The following is a 20,912-nucleotide window of genomic DNA, read 5'->3' as shown; positions in this document are numbered from 1 at the left end:
AAAAAAAACGAGCCAAAAAACAACGCTTTATTATCATAACGCTGAACAAAGAGTGGAATAACACGCGATCAAAAAGACGGATATAAATAACCATGTTACCTCTGAAAACGTCATCTTGTCCCGCAAAAAACGAGCCGCCATATAGCATCATAACCAAAAAAATAAAAAAGTTATAGTCCTCTGAATAAAGCGATGCCAAAATAATTATTTTTTCTATAAAATAGCTTTTATCGTATAAAAGCGCCAAAACATAAAAAAAATGATATAAATGAGGTGTCGCTGTAATCGTACTGACCCGAAGAATAAAACTGCTTCATCAATTTTACCAAACGCGGAACGGTATAAACGCCTCCCCCAAAAGAAATTCATGAATAGCTGGTTTTTGGTCATTCTGCCTCACAAAAAAATCGGAATAAAAAGCGATCAAAAACTGTCACGTGTCCGAAAATGTAACCGATAAAAACGTCAACTCGTCCCGCAAAAAACAAGACCTCACATGACTCTGTGGACCAAAATATGGAAAAATTATAGGTCTCAAAATGTGGAGACGCAAAAACTTTTTTGCTATAAAAAGCGTCTTTTAGTGTGTGACGGCTGCCAATCATAAAAATCCGCTAAAAAACTCGCTATAAAAGTAAATCAAACCCCCCTTCATCACCCCCTTAGTTAGGCTAGGTTCACATTGCGTTAATGGGTTAACGCTAACGGACAGCGTTGCACGGCGAAAATGTCACAATTAACGCCGTGCAACGGGTCCGTTAGCACAACCATTGACAGCAATGTGATTTTCAGGTGTAGCGCATCGCTAGAGCGTGCCATTTTCGGCTCGCGCTAGCAAGGTGCCATTCTTTTGTGGCGCGCCTCAGACGCTGCTTGCAGCGTCCGCGGCGCGCCCGAGGTCCGATCCCCGATCTTCCAGAGCGGGGACGTTAACGCGACCACTAAACACGACACCTAAAAAGACATTGCGTTAGCGCAATCCGCTAGTGCTAAACGGATTTCCCTAACGCAATGTGAACCTAGCCTTAGGGAAAAATAATAAAATTAAAAAAAATGTATTTATTTCCATTTTCCGGTTAGGGTTAGGGCTAGGGTTGGGGCTAGGGTTAGGGTTTGGATTACATTTACGGTTGGGATTAGGGTTGGGATTAGAATTAGGGGTGTGTCTGGGTTAGGTGTGTGGTTAGGGTTACAGTTGGGATTAGGGTTAGTGGTGCGTTTGGATTAGGGTTTCATTTATAATTGGGGGGTTTCCACTGTTTAGACACATCAGGGGCTCTCCAAACGCGACATGGCGTCCGATCTCAATTCCAGCCAATTCTGCATTGAAAAAGTAAAACAGTGCTCCTTCACTTCCGAGCTCTCCCGTGCGCCCAAACAGGGGTTTACCCCAACATATGGGGTATCAGCGTACTCGAGACAAATTGGACAACAACTTTTTGGGTCCAAGTTCTCTTGTTATCCTTGGGAAAATAAAAATTTGGGGGGCTAAAAATCATTTTTGTGGGAAAAAAAAGGATTTTTATTTTCACGGCTCTGCGTTGTAAACTGTAGTGAAACACTTGGGGGTTCAAAGTTTTCACAACACATCTAGATAAGTTCCATGGGAGGTCTAGTTTCCAATATGGGGTCACTTGTGGGTGGTTTCTACTGTTTGGGTACATCAGGGGCTCTGCAAATGCAACGTGACGCCTGCAGACCAATCCATCTAAGTCTGCATTCCAAATGGCGCTCCTTCCCTTCCGAGCTCTGCCATGAGCCCAAACAGTGGTTCCCCCCCACATATGGGGTATCAGCGTACTCAGGACAAATTGAACAACAACTTTTGGGGTCCAATTTATTCTGTTACCCTTGTAAAAATACAAAGCTGGGGGCTAAAAAATCATTTTTGTGAAAAAAAAAAGAATTTTTATTTTCACGGGTCTGCGTTATAAACTGTAGTGAAACACTTAGGGGTTCAAAGTTCTCACAACACATCTAGATAAGTTCCATGGGAGGTCTAGTTTCTAATATGGGGTCACTTGTGGGGGGTTTGTACTGTTTGGGTACATCAGGGGCTCTGCAAATGCAACGTGACTCCTGCAGACCAATCCATCTAAGTCTGCATTCCAAATGGCGCTCCTTCCCTTCCGAGCTCTGCCATGCGCCCAAACAGTGGTTCCCCCCCACATATGGGGTATCAGCGTACTCAGGACAAATTGGACAACAACTTTTGGGGTCCAATTTATTATGTTACCCTTGTGAAAATACAAAACTGGGGGCTAAAAAATTTTTGCGAAAAAAAAATAAATTTATTTTAACGGCTCTGCGTTATAAACTGTAGTGAAACACTTGGGGGTTCAAAGCTCTCAAAACACATCTAGATAAGTTCCTTAGAGGGTCTAGTTTCCAAAATGGTGTCACTTGTGGGGGTTTTTAATGTTTAGGCACATCAGGGGCTCTCCAAACCAACATGGCGTCCCATCTTAATTCCAGTCAATTTTGCATTGAAAAGTCAAATGGCGCTCCTTCCCTTCCGAGCTCTGCTATGCACCCAAAAAGTGGTTTACCCCCACATATGGGGTATCGTCGCACTCAGGACAAATTGCACAACAACTTTTGTGGTCTAATTTCTTCTCTTACCCTTGGGAAAATAAAAAATTGGGGGCGAAAAGATCATTTTTGTGAAAAAATAAGATTATTTATTTTTACGGCTCTGCATTATAAACTTCTGTGAAGCACTTGTTGGGTCAAAGTGCTCACCACACATCTAGATAAGTTCCTTAAGGGGTCTACTTTTCAAAATGGTGTCACTTGTGAGGGGTTCCAATGTTTAGGCACATCAGGGGCTCTCCAAACGCAACATGGCGTCCCATCTCAATTCCAGTCAATTTTGCATTGAAAAGTCAAATGGCGCTCCTTTCCTTCCGAGCTCTGCCATGCGCCCAAACAGTGGTTTACCCCCACATATGGGGTATCGTCGCACTCAGGACAAATTGCACAACAACTTTTGTGGTCTAATTTCTTCTCTTACCCTTGGGAAAATAAAAAATTGGTGGCGAAAAGATTATTTTTGTGAAAAAATATGATTTTTTATTTTTACGGCTCTGCATTATAAACTTCTGTGAAGCACTTGTTGGGTCAAAGTGCTCACCACACCTCTAGATAAGTTCCTTAAGGGGTCTACTTTCCAAAATGGTGTCACTTGTGGGGATTTCAATGTTTAGGCACATCAGGGGCTCTCCAAACGCAACATGGCATCCCATCTCAATTCCAGTCAATTTTGCATTGAAAAGTAAAATGGCGCTCCTTCCCTTCCGAGCTCTGCCATACGCCCAAACAATGGTTTACACCCATATACGGGGTATCAGCGTACTCAGGACAAATTGGCCAACAATTTTTGAGGTTCAATTTCTTCTCTTACTCTTGGGAAAATAAAAAATTGGGGGCGAAAAGATCATTTTTGTGAAAAAATATGATTTTTTATTTTTACTGCTCTGCATTATAAACTTCTGTGAAGCAATTGGTGGGTCAAAGTGGTCACCACACATCTAGATAAGTTCCTTAGGGTGTCTACTTTCCAAAATGGTGTCACTTGTGGGGGGTTTCAATGTTTAGGCACATCAGTGGCTCTCCAAACGCAACATGGTGTCCCATCTCAATTCCTGTCAATTTTGCATTTAAAAGTCAAATGGCGCTCCTTCCCTTCCGAGCTCTGCCATGCGCCCAAACAGTGGTTTACCCCCACATATGGGGTATCAGCGTACTCAGTACAGATTGTACAACAATGTTTGGCATCCATTTTATCCTGTTACCCTTGGTAAAATAAAACAAATTGGAGCTGAAATAAATTTTGTGTGAAAAAAAGTTAAATATTCATTTTTATTTAAACATTCCAAAAATTCCTGTGAAACCCCTGAAGGGTTAATAAACTTCTTGAATGTGGTTTTGAGCACCTTGAGGGGTGCAGTTTTTAGAATGGTGTCACACTTGGGTATTTTCTATCATATAGACCCCTCAAAATGACATCAAATGAGATGTGGTCCCTAAAAAAAAATGGTGTTGTAAAAATGAGAAATTGCTGGTCAACTTTGAACCCTTATAACTCCCTAACAAAAAAAAATTTTGGTTCCAAAATTGTGCTGATGTAAAGGAGACATGTGGGAAATGTTACTTATTAAGTATTTTGCGTGACATATCTCTGTGATTTAAGGGCATAAAAATTTAAAGTTGGAAAATTGCGAAATTTTCAAAATTTTCGCCAAATTTCCGTTTTTTTCACAAATAAACGCAAGTTATATCGAATAAATGTTACTACTAAAATGAAGTACAATATGTCACGAGAAAACAATGTCAGAATCGCCAAGATCCGTTGAAGCGTTCCAGAGTTATAACCTCATAAAGGGACAGTGGTCAGAATTGTAAAAATTGGCCCGGTCATTAACGTGCAAACCACCCTCGGGGCTTAAGGGGTTAAATGTCTGGCCTTGCTGAGTATGAGGAACAGCTGTTCCCAAAGAATGGAGACATATTAGTGAATTCCCTGAACTTACTCTGACCACGACACATAAATCCGTATGAAAAAAGTAGAAACTAGAAAATAGTCTAAATTCTTAAAATAATATTCAAACTTTAGCCGGAGAGAAGAACAGTACTATACCAACAAACAAGTGCTATACCACGTAAAAATGTCCCATACTATGAAGGATCATGGTTTAAAATGCAAAATTAGCAACCATTGAACATAATTTATGTTTTATATCTATCGATTGTTCCAAACAGGGCTTTTGCAAAGATACCACCAAAGAAATACATAGGGTTACATAGCATGGTTAAAAGACATTAAATTCATTAAAGAATCACACCCATCAAAGTTTTTATCCTCTTATTGCAGTCATCATATTATAAAGCACAGTGTGCTTGCAATTACTCATTTGTCTTTCTACCCAGTTAATTCCTCTCTTTTTTCTTTTCTGACCTATGTAAACGAAAGAATTCTCTCTTCCTTATATAAGTCATTCCTCTCTTCAATTTCTCCCCCAGGTGCGCCGCTCTTCCCCTCTACCACAAACATTGTAGTTAGCAGAATTGTAGTTCTAATGATGACTCCTGCCAGGAAAAGAGACTTACTTTTTCTGCATAGAGCTTAGAAGGATTTAGCTAGTAAGTTTTTAATCATGTGATCTCATAGACCTAATGGAAAAGAGAAGTATTAACTTTGTAGAAAGGCAAAATGAGCAATTGTAAGAACACCATGCTATTTAATATGATGACTGCAATATAGGATCAAAAGTTTTATGGGAGTGCTTTTCTAAAAGAGCCTGTCTTAGGCTGCTTTCACACATCAGGTTTTTTGCCGGATGCCGGATGCGGCGTCGCGCCACATCACCGGATCCGTTTTTTTTTAAAGAAACCGGATGCAACCGGACGAGCCGGATCCGGCAAAAAACCTGATCCGGCTCGTCCGGTCGCATCCGTTTCGTCCGTTTTTCTTTCCGGTTTTTTACGGATCCGGCTTTAAAAAACGCCCCCTGAAAGGCTAAAAAGGTGATTGGCCGGCTGAAAACTATATATACAGTGTTCTTAACATCTGTGACGGGTTGGAGAGGAGCAAGCTACAGAGCAAGATGGAGGGCATTATTGCAAAGATTCTGCAGAACAACGTGGATTTCATCACAGAGGCGAATCGATTAAAAGCTATTGTGATTGAGAAAGAGGAAGAGAGACAGCGTGTCATGCGTCTGCGACGACGCCGTTTGTGGATCCACCCCATCACGGCACAGAGAATGACCCGGGGACTCTTTTCAACGTTGTATATGGAGCTTCGAGGTGACCCTGAAAAGTTTTTCTGCTATGTTCGGATGAAAGCGGAGAACTTTGATATATTGGTGGAGCGGGTTCAACATCTGATAAGAAGGAGTGATACCTATTGCCGATTCTCCATTACCCCAGCTGAGCGTCTGATGGTGACTCTTCGGTAAGCATTCTTTTTGCATCAACTTTTGTTGTGGACTCTTTATTTGATATTTTGAATTTGTAGTAATTTCTTCCTTCCTTTTCTTCACAGATTCCTAGCAACCGGTGAATCCCTGTCTTCCCTACATTTTCAATTCAGACTGGGCATTTCCACAATATCAGGAATAGTGAGGCACACTTGCCGTGCACTGTGGGACTGTTTGCATGAAGAATACATTCCACATCCCACAATGCAGACATGGTTGGAAGTAGCTGACAGATTCCTGGAAGTGTGCCAGTTTCCCAATTGCTTGGGTGCGGTGGACGGGAAACACATCCGTATCGTGAAACCGGCTGGTTCTGGATCTCAGTATTTCAACTACAAGAAGTACTTTTCCATCGTGCTGATGGCCATCGCCGATGCGGATTACAAATTTGTAGCGGTGGACATTGGGGCGTATGGTCGTTCTAATGATTCGCAAGTTTTCAAACTGTCTTCTATGGGGCGGCATTAATATGGAAAAACCTTTCAATTTCCCCCCCCCAAGACCACTGCCTCAAACTTCCGATCCACCAATGCCATTTGTATGTGTTGGGGATGAAGCTTTTCAGCTTTCAGAGCATCTTTTGAAACCCTACTCCAGCCGTGGTTTAACCAATACCAAAAAAATTTTCAACTACAGACTCACACGTGCAAGGAGAATGGTGGAGTGTGCGTTTGGGATCCTAACCGCCAAATGGAGAGTTCTCTTGACATCCATAAACTTAAACACAAACACTGTGGATGAGGTGGTGAAAGCGTGTGTTGTCCTCCACAATTATGTTATATCCAAGGAACAGCTTTCCATTGAGGACCATTCTGCTGAAACCACCTTGATGGATTACAGCATCCATACATACAGAAGTTCTGCCACAGTGTCCAGAATACGGGATCACTTTGCAGAATATTTTATTTCACCCCAAGGAAGAATACACTGGCAGGATGATATAGTTTAAACACTTTGTGTATACCTAGTAATAACTTTAACCTTTACCCATGTTGCGTACCTGTTGTTTTTACCTTACCCATGTTGTATACCAGTTTGGTTTTTACCCTCATGTTGCGTACCTGTTTGGGTTTACCTTTTAACCATGTTGGGTACCTGTTTGAGTTTATTTTTAAATCAAGATGTGCATACCCAAAGTTCTACTGTTACCAATAAACCTTTTTTTTACAAAAGTGTTATTTGTTCCTAATGAATAAATACAAGAGATTTTTCAATCAAAAACTTTTATTAACAATGTAACACACAAAAAAATGGGGTACTAAATGTTTTCATACGTCGGGGTGGAGATACTATCGGAGGCACTGTCTGATAGGGACACTTCGACAGTGGGAGTGTGGAGAGAGGAATGTGATGGTGGTGGAGAATGTTCACCGGTTAAGGGTGAAGGAGTGGAGAAAGCTATTGAGCGGGTGGACAAGAAAGTGGGATTGGGGTTAGAAATTTGGTAGGGTGGAGGGGTGTACGAAATGTTTTGGGAGGACTGGGTGGCAGAATGAGTGATGTGTGTAGAAGATGTTTGGGAAGAGGGTGATACAGTCTGTTGGAAGTGGGCAGGGAGAGGAGGTGAGGATGAAGTAGATGGGAAGTTGTATGGGTCTGGATCATCATATGGGTGTGAAGTGGCACGGGAGGGATGCTGATAGTGTGGATGGTGGGAAGGGGCACGGGGCTGGTGGTGTGGCTGGTGGGACGGGGCACGATGTGGATGATGGCGAGTTGGGCGTGATGGGGCAATGTCTGTTTGGCGATACGGGTCAGGAGGATGGTACTGGCTGTAGTGGTGGACAGTGGAGGAAGGGGGGCAAGTTGGAGGATGGTTGGAAGAACTATCTGCTCTAGAGGCAATTAGCGCTAGAGTAGACTGGCAGGATTCCATTACTTGCATCTGCTGAGAAGTAGATAGCGTCTCCATTTGCTCAAGCACCGACTGAAAAAAAGTGTTGTTCGGGGACTGTTTTGCCTCTGAACGCATCGTTACCAGAAGTGTATGCATCTCGAGCATACTTTTATTTATGAAATTGAATCCTGCAGCCATTTGCTCGGACAAAACTTTCAGACAGTTCTGGAACGATGCGTTCAGGTGCAAGAACTCGGGAGCATAACTATGTATCTGACCCCTCTGGCGAAACCGCCCCGATGCTACAGGTGTACTAGAGGTGGCTGCAGCAGAAGGGTGGGGTACAGGAAACGCTATGTTCTCACCAGCAGCTACATGCAATGGAACCGGCCAGGATGCTCCAGTGCTCGTGGATGGGAAAGAGGGATCGGTAGAGTGGGAAGGTGCAGAGTGGAAAGGTGCAGAGTGGGAAGGTGCAGAGTGGGAAGGTGCAGAGTGGGAAGGTGCAGAGGGTTCCTCACTGTCAAAGTGTCCCTCGGTGGCGGCCTCTTGAGGGATCGCCCCAGAAGTGTTCAATTGTGCTGCAGGCTCCAGAGTGCTCCCAACGGTTCTGTGGAAAAAGAGAGAAACAAACAATTAATATACTGTCATTGCATGGCCCTGGCTGAAAGAGCAAAAGAGGTTAGACATGTAAAACATTAGTGCATGTGGTGGGTAATATTTACCTTCGGGTGACCATCGTTGACCTGAGGAACGACAGGGCCCTTGCTATTTGTACGTGCTCCTGCGTCCTCCAGATCCACTCCGGGCCTGCATCTCTTTATTGAACTCCTTCTTAAAGCGATCCCTGATCGACCGCCACCTTTTCACAATCCGCTCACCTGTTAAAATAGGAGAAAGACAACTTGGTTAGAAACAGCATTTTAGAATGCATCACCAAAACTGAACTGAGGATACTTACGTTCTTGAATCTGGGCCTGAACATCTAGGTCCTCCCACCTCGGAATCAGTTCACAGCAGATTTGCTCCCAGAGTCGACGGGTCACTGAGAGATCAGCATGGCGGCGGTCACCCATATTCCACAACGGCTCCCTGTCTCTGACAAGATCGATGAGGAGGTCAATATCAAGGCCGACCTCCTCACCGTCCGAATCTGGAGCACGCTGTGAAACCTGTTTGAAAAGGGGGAAAAAATTAACACCAAATTTGAAACATTGCTAACCTGCACCCAAAAAATAACAAAAAACCTACATGACGACGGCCGCCACGTGAATGTCGCCGACGACCCCGGGAGCCACTGGAAGGACCTATTGCTTGGGCACCAGATTCAGAACTCTAGAATACAAAAATAAAAAATTATGGGGTTGTTGGTAGCCATTCTATGTGTTGTGTGCCATGTGATATATATGTTTTGTATTTGTTGTGTGTGGTTTGAAAGTATCAGTTTCTATGTATTTTGTTGTAAGCATCTAGTGTTATGTTTTGTGTGTAGTGTAGGGTGTGTTTCCGCAATACATCACAGATACATACCAATTGTGAGCCCTCTCCGTGGGTTTCTCCACCCCTTCCCTCATCTTCGGGGACCATCTCTTCTCCGGGCAACTCAGCCTCATCAGCTTCCTACGATGAAACATAAAAGAATAGATGATACACACACACACACACACACACACCTTTGGTTCATACTAACCTCTGTGCGTGGACGGCGAGGAGGAGGAGGCCTTCCCGGAGACATGGCTCTCAGCTCTGTGGAAGTCTCTCGGCTCTCAGCTCTGTGGCAGGCTCTCAGCTCTGTGGCAGGCTCTCAGCTCTGTGGCAGGCTCTCAGCTCTGTGGCAGGCTCTCGGCTCCCGGCTCTGTGGCAGGCTCTCAGCTCTGTGGCAGGCTCTCGGCTCTGTGGCAGGCTCTCGGCTCTGTGGCAGGCTCTCGGCTCTGTGGCAGGCTCTCAGCTCTGTGGCAGGCTCTCGGCTCCCGGCTCTGTGGCATGCTCTCAGCTCTGTGGAAGTCTCTCGGCTCCTGGCTCTGTGGAAGGCTCCCGGCTCTGTGGCCGGCTCCCGGCTCTGTGGCAGGCTCTCAGCTCTGTGGAAGTCTCTCGGCTCCCGGCTCTGTGGAAGGCTCCCGGCTCTGTGGCAGGCTCTCAGCTCTGTGGCAGGCTCTAGCTCTGTGGCAGGCTCTCAGCTCTGTGGCAGGCTCTCTGGCTCCTTCCGTCTTGGCAGGGTGTTGGCTCTTCTGCTTTTGGGCTGGAAATGGCTGAAGGCCTCATGGCCCTGCTTTATATATAGTCCAGGGGGCTGATCAAAGTTTTTTGAGCATGCTCAGTGTAAAAAGCCGGATACGGCCGCCGGATCCGATTTTTTCCGGATCCGGCGCTTTCCGGCATCCATAGACATGCATTGTTGTAAAAAGCCGGAAAGGCCGGATTCCGCTTTTTCGCCGGAGACAAAAAACGTTACAGTACACGTTTTTTCCAGACGCCGGAATCGACTTGACGCCGGATCCGGCATCAAACCGGAAGGAACGCTGGGCTATCAGGTGCCATCCGGCACCAATAATATTCAATGGGGGAAATGCCGGATCCGGCTTCTCCGGTTTTCTATTCCGTTTTCTGTCGGAAGAGCCGGAATTCGCCTGAAACAAAAAACCTGATGTGTGAAAGCAGCCTAAGTATCCTGTTATGATGTGGTGGTCTAGGAGCAACATGGAACGAGCTCTGAGGGAAGTGGTAACTGTACTGACCGCAGACCCTAAGCTCAACACAACACTAGAAGTAGCCGTGAAATGCTCCTAACTCTCCCTAGGCATCTCGTCACAGCCTAAGACCTAACTATCCCTGAAGACAGTAGCAGGAAAATTATCTTGCCTCAGAGAAAATCCCCAAAGGATAGATTAGCCCCCCACAAATAATGACTGTGAGTGGAGAGGAAAAAGACATACACAGAATGAAACCAGGATGAGCACAGGAGGCCAGTCTAGCTTGATAGATAGGACAGGATGGAATACTGTGCGGTCAGTATAAAACACTACAAATATCCACGCAGAGTTTACAAAAAATCTCCACACCTGACTAAAGGTGTGGAGGGTAACTCTGCTTCCCAGAGCTTCCAGCAAGACAGAAAATACTTCAAACTGATAATGCTGGACAAACAAAGAAAGCACAGAATGGATAAGACCACAAACTATGGACAGAAAAAGTAAGCAAAAACTTAGCTTTGCAGAACTGGTCAGGATAACAGGGAACTCCAAAGAGATGTGAATCCAACCAGGAACCATTTACAAGCTGAAGGAACAGCCAGGCTTAAATAGGCAAGAGAGGAGATGATAAGTGGAGGCAGCTGACCACAGCTAACTCCAAGGAGCAGCCATACCACTTGAAACCACAAGAGGGAGCCCAAGAGCAGAACTCACAAAAGTGCCACTTACAACCACCGGAGGGAGCCCAGGAGCAGAATTCACAACAGTACCCCCCCCCTTGAGGAGGGGTCACCGAACCCTCACCAGAGCCCCCAGGCTGATCAGGACGAGCCAAATGAAAAGCACTAACCAAATCGGCGGCATGGACATCGGAGGCAACAACCCAAGAATTATCCTCCTGGCCATACCCCTTCCACTTGACAAGATACTGAAGCCTCCGCCTCGAAAAACGAGAATCCAAAATCTTCTCAACCTCATATTCCAACTCCCCCTCAACCAACACCGGGGCAGGAGGGTCAACCGAGGGAACAACGGGCACCACATATCTCCGTAACAAAGATCTATGGAAAACATTATGAATGGCAAAAGAGGCTGGAAGAGCCAAACGAAAAGACACCGGATTAATAATTTCAGAAATTTTATAAAGACCAATTAACCGAGGCTTAAACTTAGGGGAGGAAACCTTCATAGGAACATGATGAGAAGACAACCAAACCATATCCCCCACACGAAGCCGGGGACCAACACACTGACGGCGGTTAGCAAAACGTTGAGCCCTTTCCTGAGACAACGTCAAATTGTCCACCACATGAGTCCAAATCTGCTGCAGCCTGTCCACCACAGAATCAACACCAGGACAATCAGAAGGCTCAACCTGCCCAGAAGAAAAACGAGGGTGAAAACCAAAATTACAAAAGAAAGGTGAAACCAAAGTAGCCGAACTAGCCCGATTATTAAGGGCAAACTTGGCCAACGGCAAGAAAGCCACCCAGTCATCCTGATCAGCAGACACAAAGCATCTCAAATAGGTCTCCAAGGTCTGATTAGTTCGCTCAGTTTGGCCATTAGTCTGAGGATGAAACGCCAAAGAAAAAGACAAATCAATGCCCATCCTAGCACAAAAGGCCCGCCAAAATCTAGAGACAAACTGAGAACCTCTGTCAGAGACAATATTCTCCGGAATGCCATGCAAACGAACCACATGCTGAAAAAATAATGGAACCAGATCCGAGGAGGAAGGCAACTTAGGCAAAGGTACCAGATGGACCATTTTAGAGAACCGGTCACAAACAACCCAGATAACAGACATCTTCTGGGAAACAGGAAGATCCGAAATAAAATCCATGGAAATATGCGTCCAGGGCCTCTCAGGGACCGGCAAAGGCAAAAGCAACCCACTAGCGCGGGAACAGCAAGGCTTGGCCCGGGCGCAAGTCTCACAGGACTGCACAAAAGCACGCACATCGCGCGACAAGGAAGGCCACCAAAAGGACCTAGCAACCAAATCTCTGGTACAAAAAATCCCAGGATGACCAGCCAACACAGAACAATGAACCTCAGAAATTACCTTACTTGTGCATCTATCAGGAACAAACAGCTTCCCCACTGGACAGCGGTCAGGCCTGTCAGCCTGAAATTCCTGAAGCACCCGCCGCAAATGAGGGGAGATAGCAGAAAGAATCACCCCCTCCTTAAGAATGCCAACCGGCTCAAGGACTCCAGGGGAATCAGGCGAAAAACTCCTAGAGAGGGCATCAGCCTTAACATTCTTAGATCCCGGAAGATACGAGACCACAAAATCAAAATGAGAGAAAAACAGGGACCATCGAGCCTGTCTAGGATTCAGCCGCTTGGCCAACTCAAGGTAAATCAGATTCTTATGATCGGTCAGGACCACAACGCGGTGTTTAGCACCCTCAAGCCAATGTCGCCACTCCTCAAACGCCCACTTCATAGCCAACAACTCCCGATTGCCGACATCATAATTGCGTTCCGCAGGCGAAAACTTTCTGGAAAAAAAAGCACACGGTTTCATCAAAGAACCATCAGATTCCCTCTGAGACAAAACAGCCCCTGCCCCAATCTCAGAAGCGTCGACCTCAACCTGAAAAGGAAGAGAAACATCCGGCTGACGCATCACAGGGGCAGAAGTAAATCGGCGTTTAAGCTCCTGAAAGGCCTCAACAGCCTCTGAGGACCAATTCCTTACATCAGCGCCTTTCTTCATCAAATCAGTAAGGGGCTTAACCACACTGGAAAAATTGGCAATGAAACGGCGATAGAAATTAGCAGAGCCCAAAAATTTTTGAAGGCCCTTCACAGATGTGGGTTTGATCCAGTCATGAATAGCTTGGACCTTAACAGGATCCATTTCTATAGACGAGGGAGAAAAAATGAAACCCAAAAAAGAGACCTTCTGAACTCCGAATAGGCACTTAGACCCCTTCACAAATAAAGCATTATCACGAAGGATCTGGAACACCATTCTGACCTGCTTCACATGAGACTCCCAATCATCGGAAAAAATCAAAATATCACCCAAATATACGACCATGAATTTATCAAGATAATTGCGGAAAATATCATGCATGAAAGACTGGAACACAGATGGAGCATTAGAAAGCCCAAATGGCATCACAAGATATTCAAAATGGCCTTCGGGCGTATTAAATGCAGTTTTCCATTCGTCACCCTGTTTAATACGAACAAGATTATATGCCCCTCGGAGGTCAATCTTAGTAAACCACCTAGCCCCCTTAATCTGAGCAAACAAATCCGTAAGCAAGGGCAAGGGATATTGGAATTTGACCGTGATTTTATTAAGAAGTCGATAATCAATACAGGGTCTCAAGGAGCCATCCTTCTTACCAACAAAAAAGAAACCCGCTCCCAAAGGTGACGAAGAGGGCCGAATATGCCCCTTTTCCAAAGACTCCTTAACATAACTCCACATGGCGGCATGCTCCAGCACAGACAGATTGAAAAGTCGACCCTTAGGGAACTTGCAACCAGGAATCAAGTTAATAGCACAATCACAGTCCCTGTGTGGAGGAAGGGAACTGGACTTGGGCTCATCAAATACATCCAGGAAATCTGACAAAAACTCAGGAACCCCAGGAGATGGGGAAGAGGAAATTGACATCAAAGGAACGTCACTATGTACCCCTTGACAACCCCAACTAGTCACCGACATAGTTTTCCAATCCAGCACCGGATTATGTTCCTGTAACCATGGGAAACCTAGTACAACAACATCATGCAGGTTATGCAACACCAGAAAACGACAATCTTCCTGATGTGCTGGAGCCATGTACATAGTCATCTGTGTCCAGTACTGAGGTTTATTCTTGGCCAGGGGTGTAGCATCAATACCCCTCAAAGGAAAAGGGCTTTGCAAAGGCTGTAAGGAAAAACCACAGCGCCTGGCGAATTCTAAGTCCATTAAGTTCAGGGCAGTACCTGAATCCACAAATGCCATGACAGAAAAGGACGACAACGAGCAAATCAGGGTTACAGATAAGAGAAATTTAGGCTGTATGGTACTAATGGTAACAGACCTAGCGACTCTCTTAGTACGCTTAGGGCAATCAGAGATAATATGAGTAGAATAACCACAGTAGAAACACAGCCTATTCTGACGTCTGAATTCCTGCCGTTCTATTCTAGTCAAAATCCTATCACATTGCATAGGTTCAGGACTCTGCTCAGAGGACACTGCCATATGGTGCACAGCTTTGCGCTCACGCAGACGCCGATCGATCTGAATGGCTAGAGACATAGATTCGCTCAAACCGGCAGGCGTAGGAAAGCCCACCATAACATCTTTGAGTGCTTCAGAAAGACCCTTTCTGAAAATAGCAGCCAGAGCCTCTTCATTCCATTTAGTGAGCACAGACCATTTTCTAAATTTCTGGCAGTATAACTCTGCCTCTTCCTGACCTTGACACAGGGCTAACAGGGTTTATTCTGCATGATCCACAGAATTTGGTTCGTCGTACAATAATCCGAGCGCTTGAAAAAATGCATCAACATTCAATAATGCCTGATCCCCTGCTTCAAGAGAGAAAGCCCAGTCTTGAGCAAGGATATGATGATTTTTACCTGTTGAATGGGATCACCAGAAGAACGGGGTTTCAAAGCAAAAAACAATCTGCAGTTATTTTTAAAGTTCAAAAACTTGGATCTGTCCCCAAAAAACAAATCAGGAGTAGGAATTCTAGGCTCTAAAGCCGGAGTCTGGACAACATAGTCCTGGATGCTCTGTACTCTTGCAGCAAGTTGATCCACACGAGAAAACAAACCTTGAACATCCATGCCAAAGCATATATCCTGAACCACCTAGATATCAAGAGGAAAAAAAAAAGACAAACTAGAACACAGAAAAAAAAATGGTTCAGAACTTTCTTTTCCTTCTTTTGAGATGCAATTAATTCATTTTTGGCCACTTGTACTGTTATGATGCGGTGGTCTAGGAGCAACATGGAACGAGCTCTGAGGGAAGTGGTAACTGTACTGACCGCAGACCCTAAGCTCAACACAACACTAGAAGCAGCCGTGGAATGCTCCTAACTCTCCCTAGGCATCTCGTCACAGCCTAAGAGCTAACTACCCCTGAAGACAGTAGCCCCCGACAAATAATGACTGTGAGTGGAGAGGAAAAAGACATACACAGAATGAAACCAGGATGAGCACAGGAGGCCAGTCTAGCTTGATAGATAGGACAGGATGGAATACTGTGCGGCCAGTATAAAACACTACAAAAATCCACACAGAGTTTACAAAAAAATCTCCACACCTGACTAAAGGTGTGGAGGGTAACTCTGCTTCCCAGAGCTTCCAGCAAGACAGAAAATACTTCAAACTGATAATGCTGGACAAACAAAGAAAGCACAGAATGGATAAGACCACAAACTATGGACAGAAAAAGTAAAAACTTAGCTTTGCAGAACTGGTCAGGATAACAGGGAACTCCAAAGAGATGTGAATCCAACCAGGAACCATTTACAAGTGGCACTAGCTGAAGGAACAGCCAGGCTTAAATAGGCGAGAGAGGAGATGATAAGTGGAGGCAGCTGACCACTTGAAACCACAAGAGGGAGCCCAAGAGCAGAACTCACAAAAGTGCCACTTACAACCACCATAGGGAGCCCAGGAGCAGAATTCTCAACAGTATCCTATGTTCAGGAGCTCTCCATTTCTCCGCTTCCTAATTTCCTGCTTGCCAGGGGTGGTACAATCCTGATGATTGGCAGTTCAGGCTGGCACAAAGCTGAGCTGCTGGAACTGTGCACTCCCCTTGCTTGGAAGCACATGCTTTTATTCTGGGAAATTCTCTTCTAGAAGTGGCCGTGAAGCTTGGCATTACGCTGTAAAATATAGAGAAATAGATCCCACCATTCTAGGTATGGTGCCGGTTTTTACATGCACTTTTCAATTTTACCTTTTTATTAACATGAGATAATCCACTTAACTCACAAACACAATTCCCTCAAAAGGTTATGCATATCAATGAGCATGAACTAGAAACAGAGCATGAATAAACCAAGAAGTCACTAACATCACATATAAAGACAAATATGAGCATATCCTATGTATAAAATATCAATTGTAATGACTCTCTATGAGCAATACATAAAGTTATGTGTATGACTGAGCATACCCTATAAAACACAACTTGATGTGACCAGTGAATATTTAAAACCATACAAAAGGTCATATAAAATTATGAGAAAAACTAAGGGCACCCACTTTGAATTATATGGGTCAAAAGCCCTGATTATAGCAATGTATCACTTACTGAGCTGATCATTTTTATGAAATCAGTGTTTTATCTGCTGCATATCTACCAGTTTTCCGAATGCTGAGCTGTGCATAACCTCGCCCATACCACTGATTGGCAGCTTTCCATGTACAATGTGCATAGGCAGAAAACTGCCAATAAGTCTTGGGGGCGGGGTTATACCAAACTCATGGATGTGCTTGATTACCTGGCAGCAGGTTACTATTCCTCTTATGATACTCTCCTACTGATTAAAACATTGAGTTTACCAAAATAATACAAAGGAATCCAGTAAGTGACACATTGCTGGAATCGAAATCTCTGATTCTATATTTTGCTACTCTCAGATTAGGAGGCAAAAACCTGGTGACAGATTCACTTTAAGTACACATTACTGTTTCCATAAATAAGTGGTAGCAGCAAGGACCTGACAAACAAATACCCTTGATTAATTGTTCAAGAGAAAGTGTAATCACCACTATAAAAGCAGAAGTTTTGTCAGTTTGTTGGTCTGAAGTTTTCAGGTGTCTATTATCCCAATGCCAAGGAGGAAAGTCATCAACAATGAAGCCGTTGTTAATGCACATCAATGAGGGATCGATTATAAAGTCAATATAAAAAAAAATACAGGACAATTGACTATCTTCCCAGGAATGGTGGCACCAGTAAATTTACTGAAATACAGCTCAGATTCTAAAGGCTTTTGCATGTTAAATGTTCAAGTTTATGAGAGAACACTTAGAAAAAAGACTGAACAAGCATGGCTTATTTGGATGGGATGCCAAGAGAAAGCCTCAGCATTTTAAAAATAGCATGAAAGTAGACCTAAAATTTGCAAAGCTGAATCTGAACAAACCATATTTCTGGAACAAAGTCCTTTGCACAGAATATACCAACGCTGACATGTTTGGTCTTAATGCCCTACATAAGTTTTGGCAAAAACCAAGAACAGCATATCAGTATAAGTACCTCATAGCAACTGTCAAGCACAGTGGTGGAGGGGTGATCATTCGGGTTGGTGTTTCAGAACCTCAGCAACTTGCTGTCATTGAGTCGACCATGAACTCCTCTGAATATTAAAATATTCTAGATGCAAATGTGAGGATATATATCCAAAAGTAAAAGCTAGGCTGAAACTGGGTCATGCAACAAAACAATGATCTGAGGCATACCAGCAAGTTTCCATCTTAATGCTGAAAACAGAAGCAGGTTTTACAATTGACAAGTCAAAGGCCTGACTGTTATGTTTGCTAATGACAGGTGTTATGAAGGCAATCCAGAAACACAGTGTGCTTAGCGATCAGAGCGCACACAGTGATCTGACAAATACCCAAAAATACAAGAACGAGCTCTGAGACGTGGAAACTCTGTAGACTGCACACCTGATCCTATCCTAAACACAACTAAAAGCGGCTGTGGATTGCGCCTAACAACTACCTAGGCAACTCGGCACAGCCTAAGAAACTAGCTAGCCTGAAGATAGAAAAATAGACCTGACTTGCCCCAGAGAAATTCCCCAAAGGAAAAGGCAGCCCCCCACATATAATGACTGTGAGTAAGATGAAAAGACAAAACGTAGGGATGAAATAGATTCAGCAAAGTGGGGCCCGATATTCTAGGACAGAGCGAGGACAGTAAAGCGAACTTTGCAGTCTACAAAAAACCCTAAAGCAAAACCACGCAAAGGGGGCAAAAAAAAACCCACCGTGCCGAACTAACGGCACGGCGGTACACCCTTTGCGTCTCAGAGCTTCCAGCAAAACAAAAGACAAGCTGGACAGAAAAAAAGCAACAAAAAAGCAAAAAGCACTTAGCTATACAGAGCAGCAGGTCACAGGAACAATCAGGAGAAGCTCAGATCCAACACTGAAACATTGACAAGGAGCAAGGATAGCAGCATCAGGCGGAGTTAAGTAATGAAGCAGTTAACGAGCTCACCAGAACACCTGAGGGAGGAAGCTCAGAAGCTGCAGTACCACTTGTGACCACAGGAGTGAATTCAGCCACAGAATTCACAACAGTACCCCCCCCCTTGAGGAGGGGTCACCGAACCCTCACCAGAGCCCCCAGGCCGACCAGGATGAGCCACATGAAAGGCACGAACAAGATCGGAAGCATGAACATCAGAGGCAAAAACCCAGGAATTATCTTCCTGAGCATAACCCTTCCATTTAACCAGATACTGGAGTTTCCGTCTAGAAACACGAGAATCCAAAATCTTCTCCACAATATACTCCAATTCCCCCTCCACCAAAACCGGGGCAGGAGGCTCAACAGATGGAACCATAGGTGCCACGTATCTCCGCAACAACGACCTATGGAATACACTATGTATGGAAAAGGAGTCTGGGAAGGTCAAACGAAAAGACACAGGATTGAGAACCTCAGAAATCCTATACGGACCAATAAAACGAGGTTTAAATTTAGGAGAGGAAACCTTCATAGGAATATGACGAGAAGATAACCAAACCAGATCCCCAACACGAAGTCGGGGACCCACACGGCGTCTGCGATTAGCGAAAAGTTGAGCTTTCTCCTGGGACAAGATCAAATTGTCCACTACCTGAGTCCAGATCTGCTGCAACCTATCCACCACAGAATCCACACCAGGACAGTCCGAAGACTCAACCTGTCCTGAAGAGAAACGAGGATGGAACCCAGAATTGCAAAAAAATGGAGAAACCAAGGTAGCCGAGCTGGCCCGATTATTAAGGGCGAACTCAGCCAACGGCAAAAAGGACACCCAATCATCCTGGTCTGCAGAAACAAAACATCTCAGATATGTTTCCAAGGTCTGATTGGTTCGTTCGGTCTGGCCATTAGTCTGAGGATGGAAAGCCGAGGAAAAGGATAGGTCAATGCCCATCCTACCACAAAAGGCTCGCCAAAACCTTGAAACAAACTGGGAACCTCTGTCAGAAACAATATTCTCAGGAATGCCATGCAACCGAACCACATGCTGAAAGAACAAAGGTACCAAATCAGAGGAGGAAGGCAATTTAGCCAAGGGCACCAGATGGACCATTTTAGAAAAGCGATCACAGACCACCCAAATGACTGACATCTTTTGAGAAACGGGAAGGTCAGAAATGAAATCCATCGAAATATGTGTCCAAGGCCTCTTTGGGACCGGCAAGGGCAAAAGCAACCCACTGGCACGAGAACAGCAGGGCTTAGCCCTAGCACAAATCCCACAGGACTGCACAAAAGTACGTACATCCCGTGACAGAGATGGCCACCAGAAGGATCTAGCCACTAACTCTCTGGTACCAAAGATTCCAGGATGACCAGCCAACACCGAACAATGAAGTTCAGAGATAAGTTTATTAGTCCACCTATCAGGGACGAACAGTTTCTCTGCTGGACAACGATCAGGTTTATTCGCCTGAAATTTTTGCAGCACCCGCCGCAAATCAGGGGAGATGGCAGACACAATGACTCCTTCCTTGAGGATACCCGCTGGCTCAGATAAACCCGGAGAGTCGGGCACAAAACTCCTAGACAGAGCATCCGCCTTCACATTTTTAGAGCCCGGAAGGTACGAAATCACAAAGTCGAAGCGGGCAAAAAATAACGACCAACGGGCCTGTCTAGGATTCAAGCGCTTGGCAGACTCGAGATAAGTCAAGTTCTTATGATCAGTCAATACCACCACGCGATGCTTAGCTCCTTCAAGCCAATGACGCCACTCCTCGAATGCCCACTTCATGGCCAGCAACTCTCGATTGCCCACATCATAATTACGCTCAGCGGGCGAAAACTTCCTGGAAAAGAAAGCACATGGTTTCATCACTGAGCAATCAGAACCTCTCTGTGACAAAACCGCCCCTGCTCCAATCTCAGAAGCATCAACCTCGACCTGGAACGGAAGAGAAACATCTGGCTGACACAACACAGGGGCAGAACAAAAACGACGCTTCAACTCCTGAAAAGATTCCACAGCAGCAGAAGACCAATTAACCAAATCAGCACCCTTCTTGGTCAAATCGGTCAATGGTTTGGCAATGCTAGAAAAATTACAGATGAAGCGACGATAAAAATTAGCAAAGCCCAGGAACTTTTGCAGACTTTTCAGAGATGTCGGCTGAATCCAATCCTGGATGGCTTGGACCTTAACTGGATCC

At 44.8% G+C, this 20,912-nt stretch overlaps 2 protein-coding genes across 2 annotated transcripts in view; one reads left to right on the top strand and one right to left on the bottom strand.

Moving 5' to 3' along the window:
- The window catches only part of LHCGR (luteinizing hormone/choriogonadotropin receptor), a 200,024-nt gene that overhangs the window by 62,518 nt on the left and 116,594 nt on the right, over nt 1-20,912 (top strand). The window lies entirely within an intron of this gene.
- On the bottom strand, nt 7,213-8,579 carry LOC138681284 (uncharacterized). The gene is made up of 2 exons (XM_069768656.1): nt 8,544-8,579; nt 7,213-8,428 (listed from the first exon to the last, which is right to left on the bottom strand). The coding sequence occupies exons 1-2, from the start codon at nt 8,555-8,557 to the stop codon at nt 7,240-7,242; spliced, it is 1,203 nt and encodes a 400-aa protein (XP_069624757.1). The 5' UTR covers nt 8,558-8,579; the 3' UTR covers nt 7,213-7,239.

This window comes from Ranitomeya imitator, chromosome 5 (genome assembly GCF_032444005.1).
Source record: "Ranitomeya imitator isolate aRanImi1 chromosome 5, aRanImi1.pri, whole genome shotgun sequence".
Lineage (NCBI taxonomy): Eukaryota > Metazoa > Chordata > Amphibia > Anura > Dendrobatidae > Ranitomeya > Ranitomeya imitator.
Note: the sequence above shows the minus strand (reverse complement) of the source record. Positions and strands in the feature narration are given on the sequence as shown.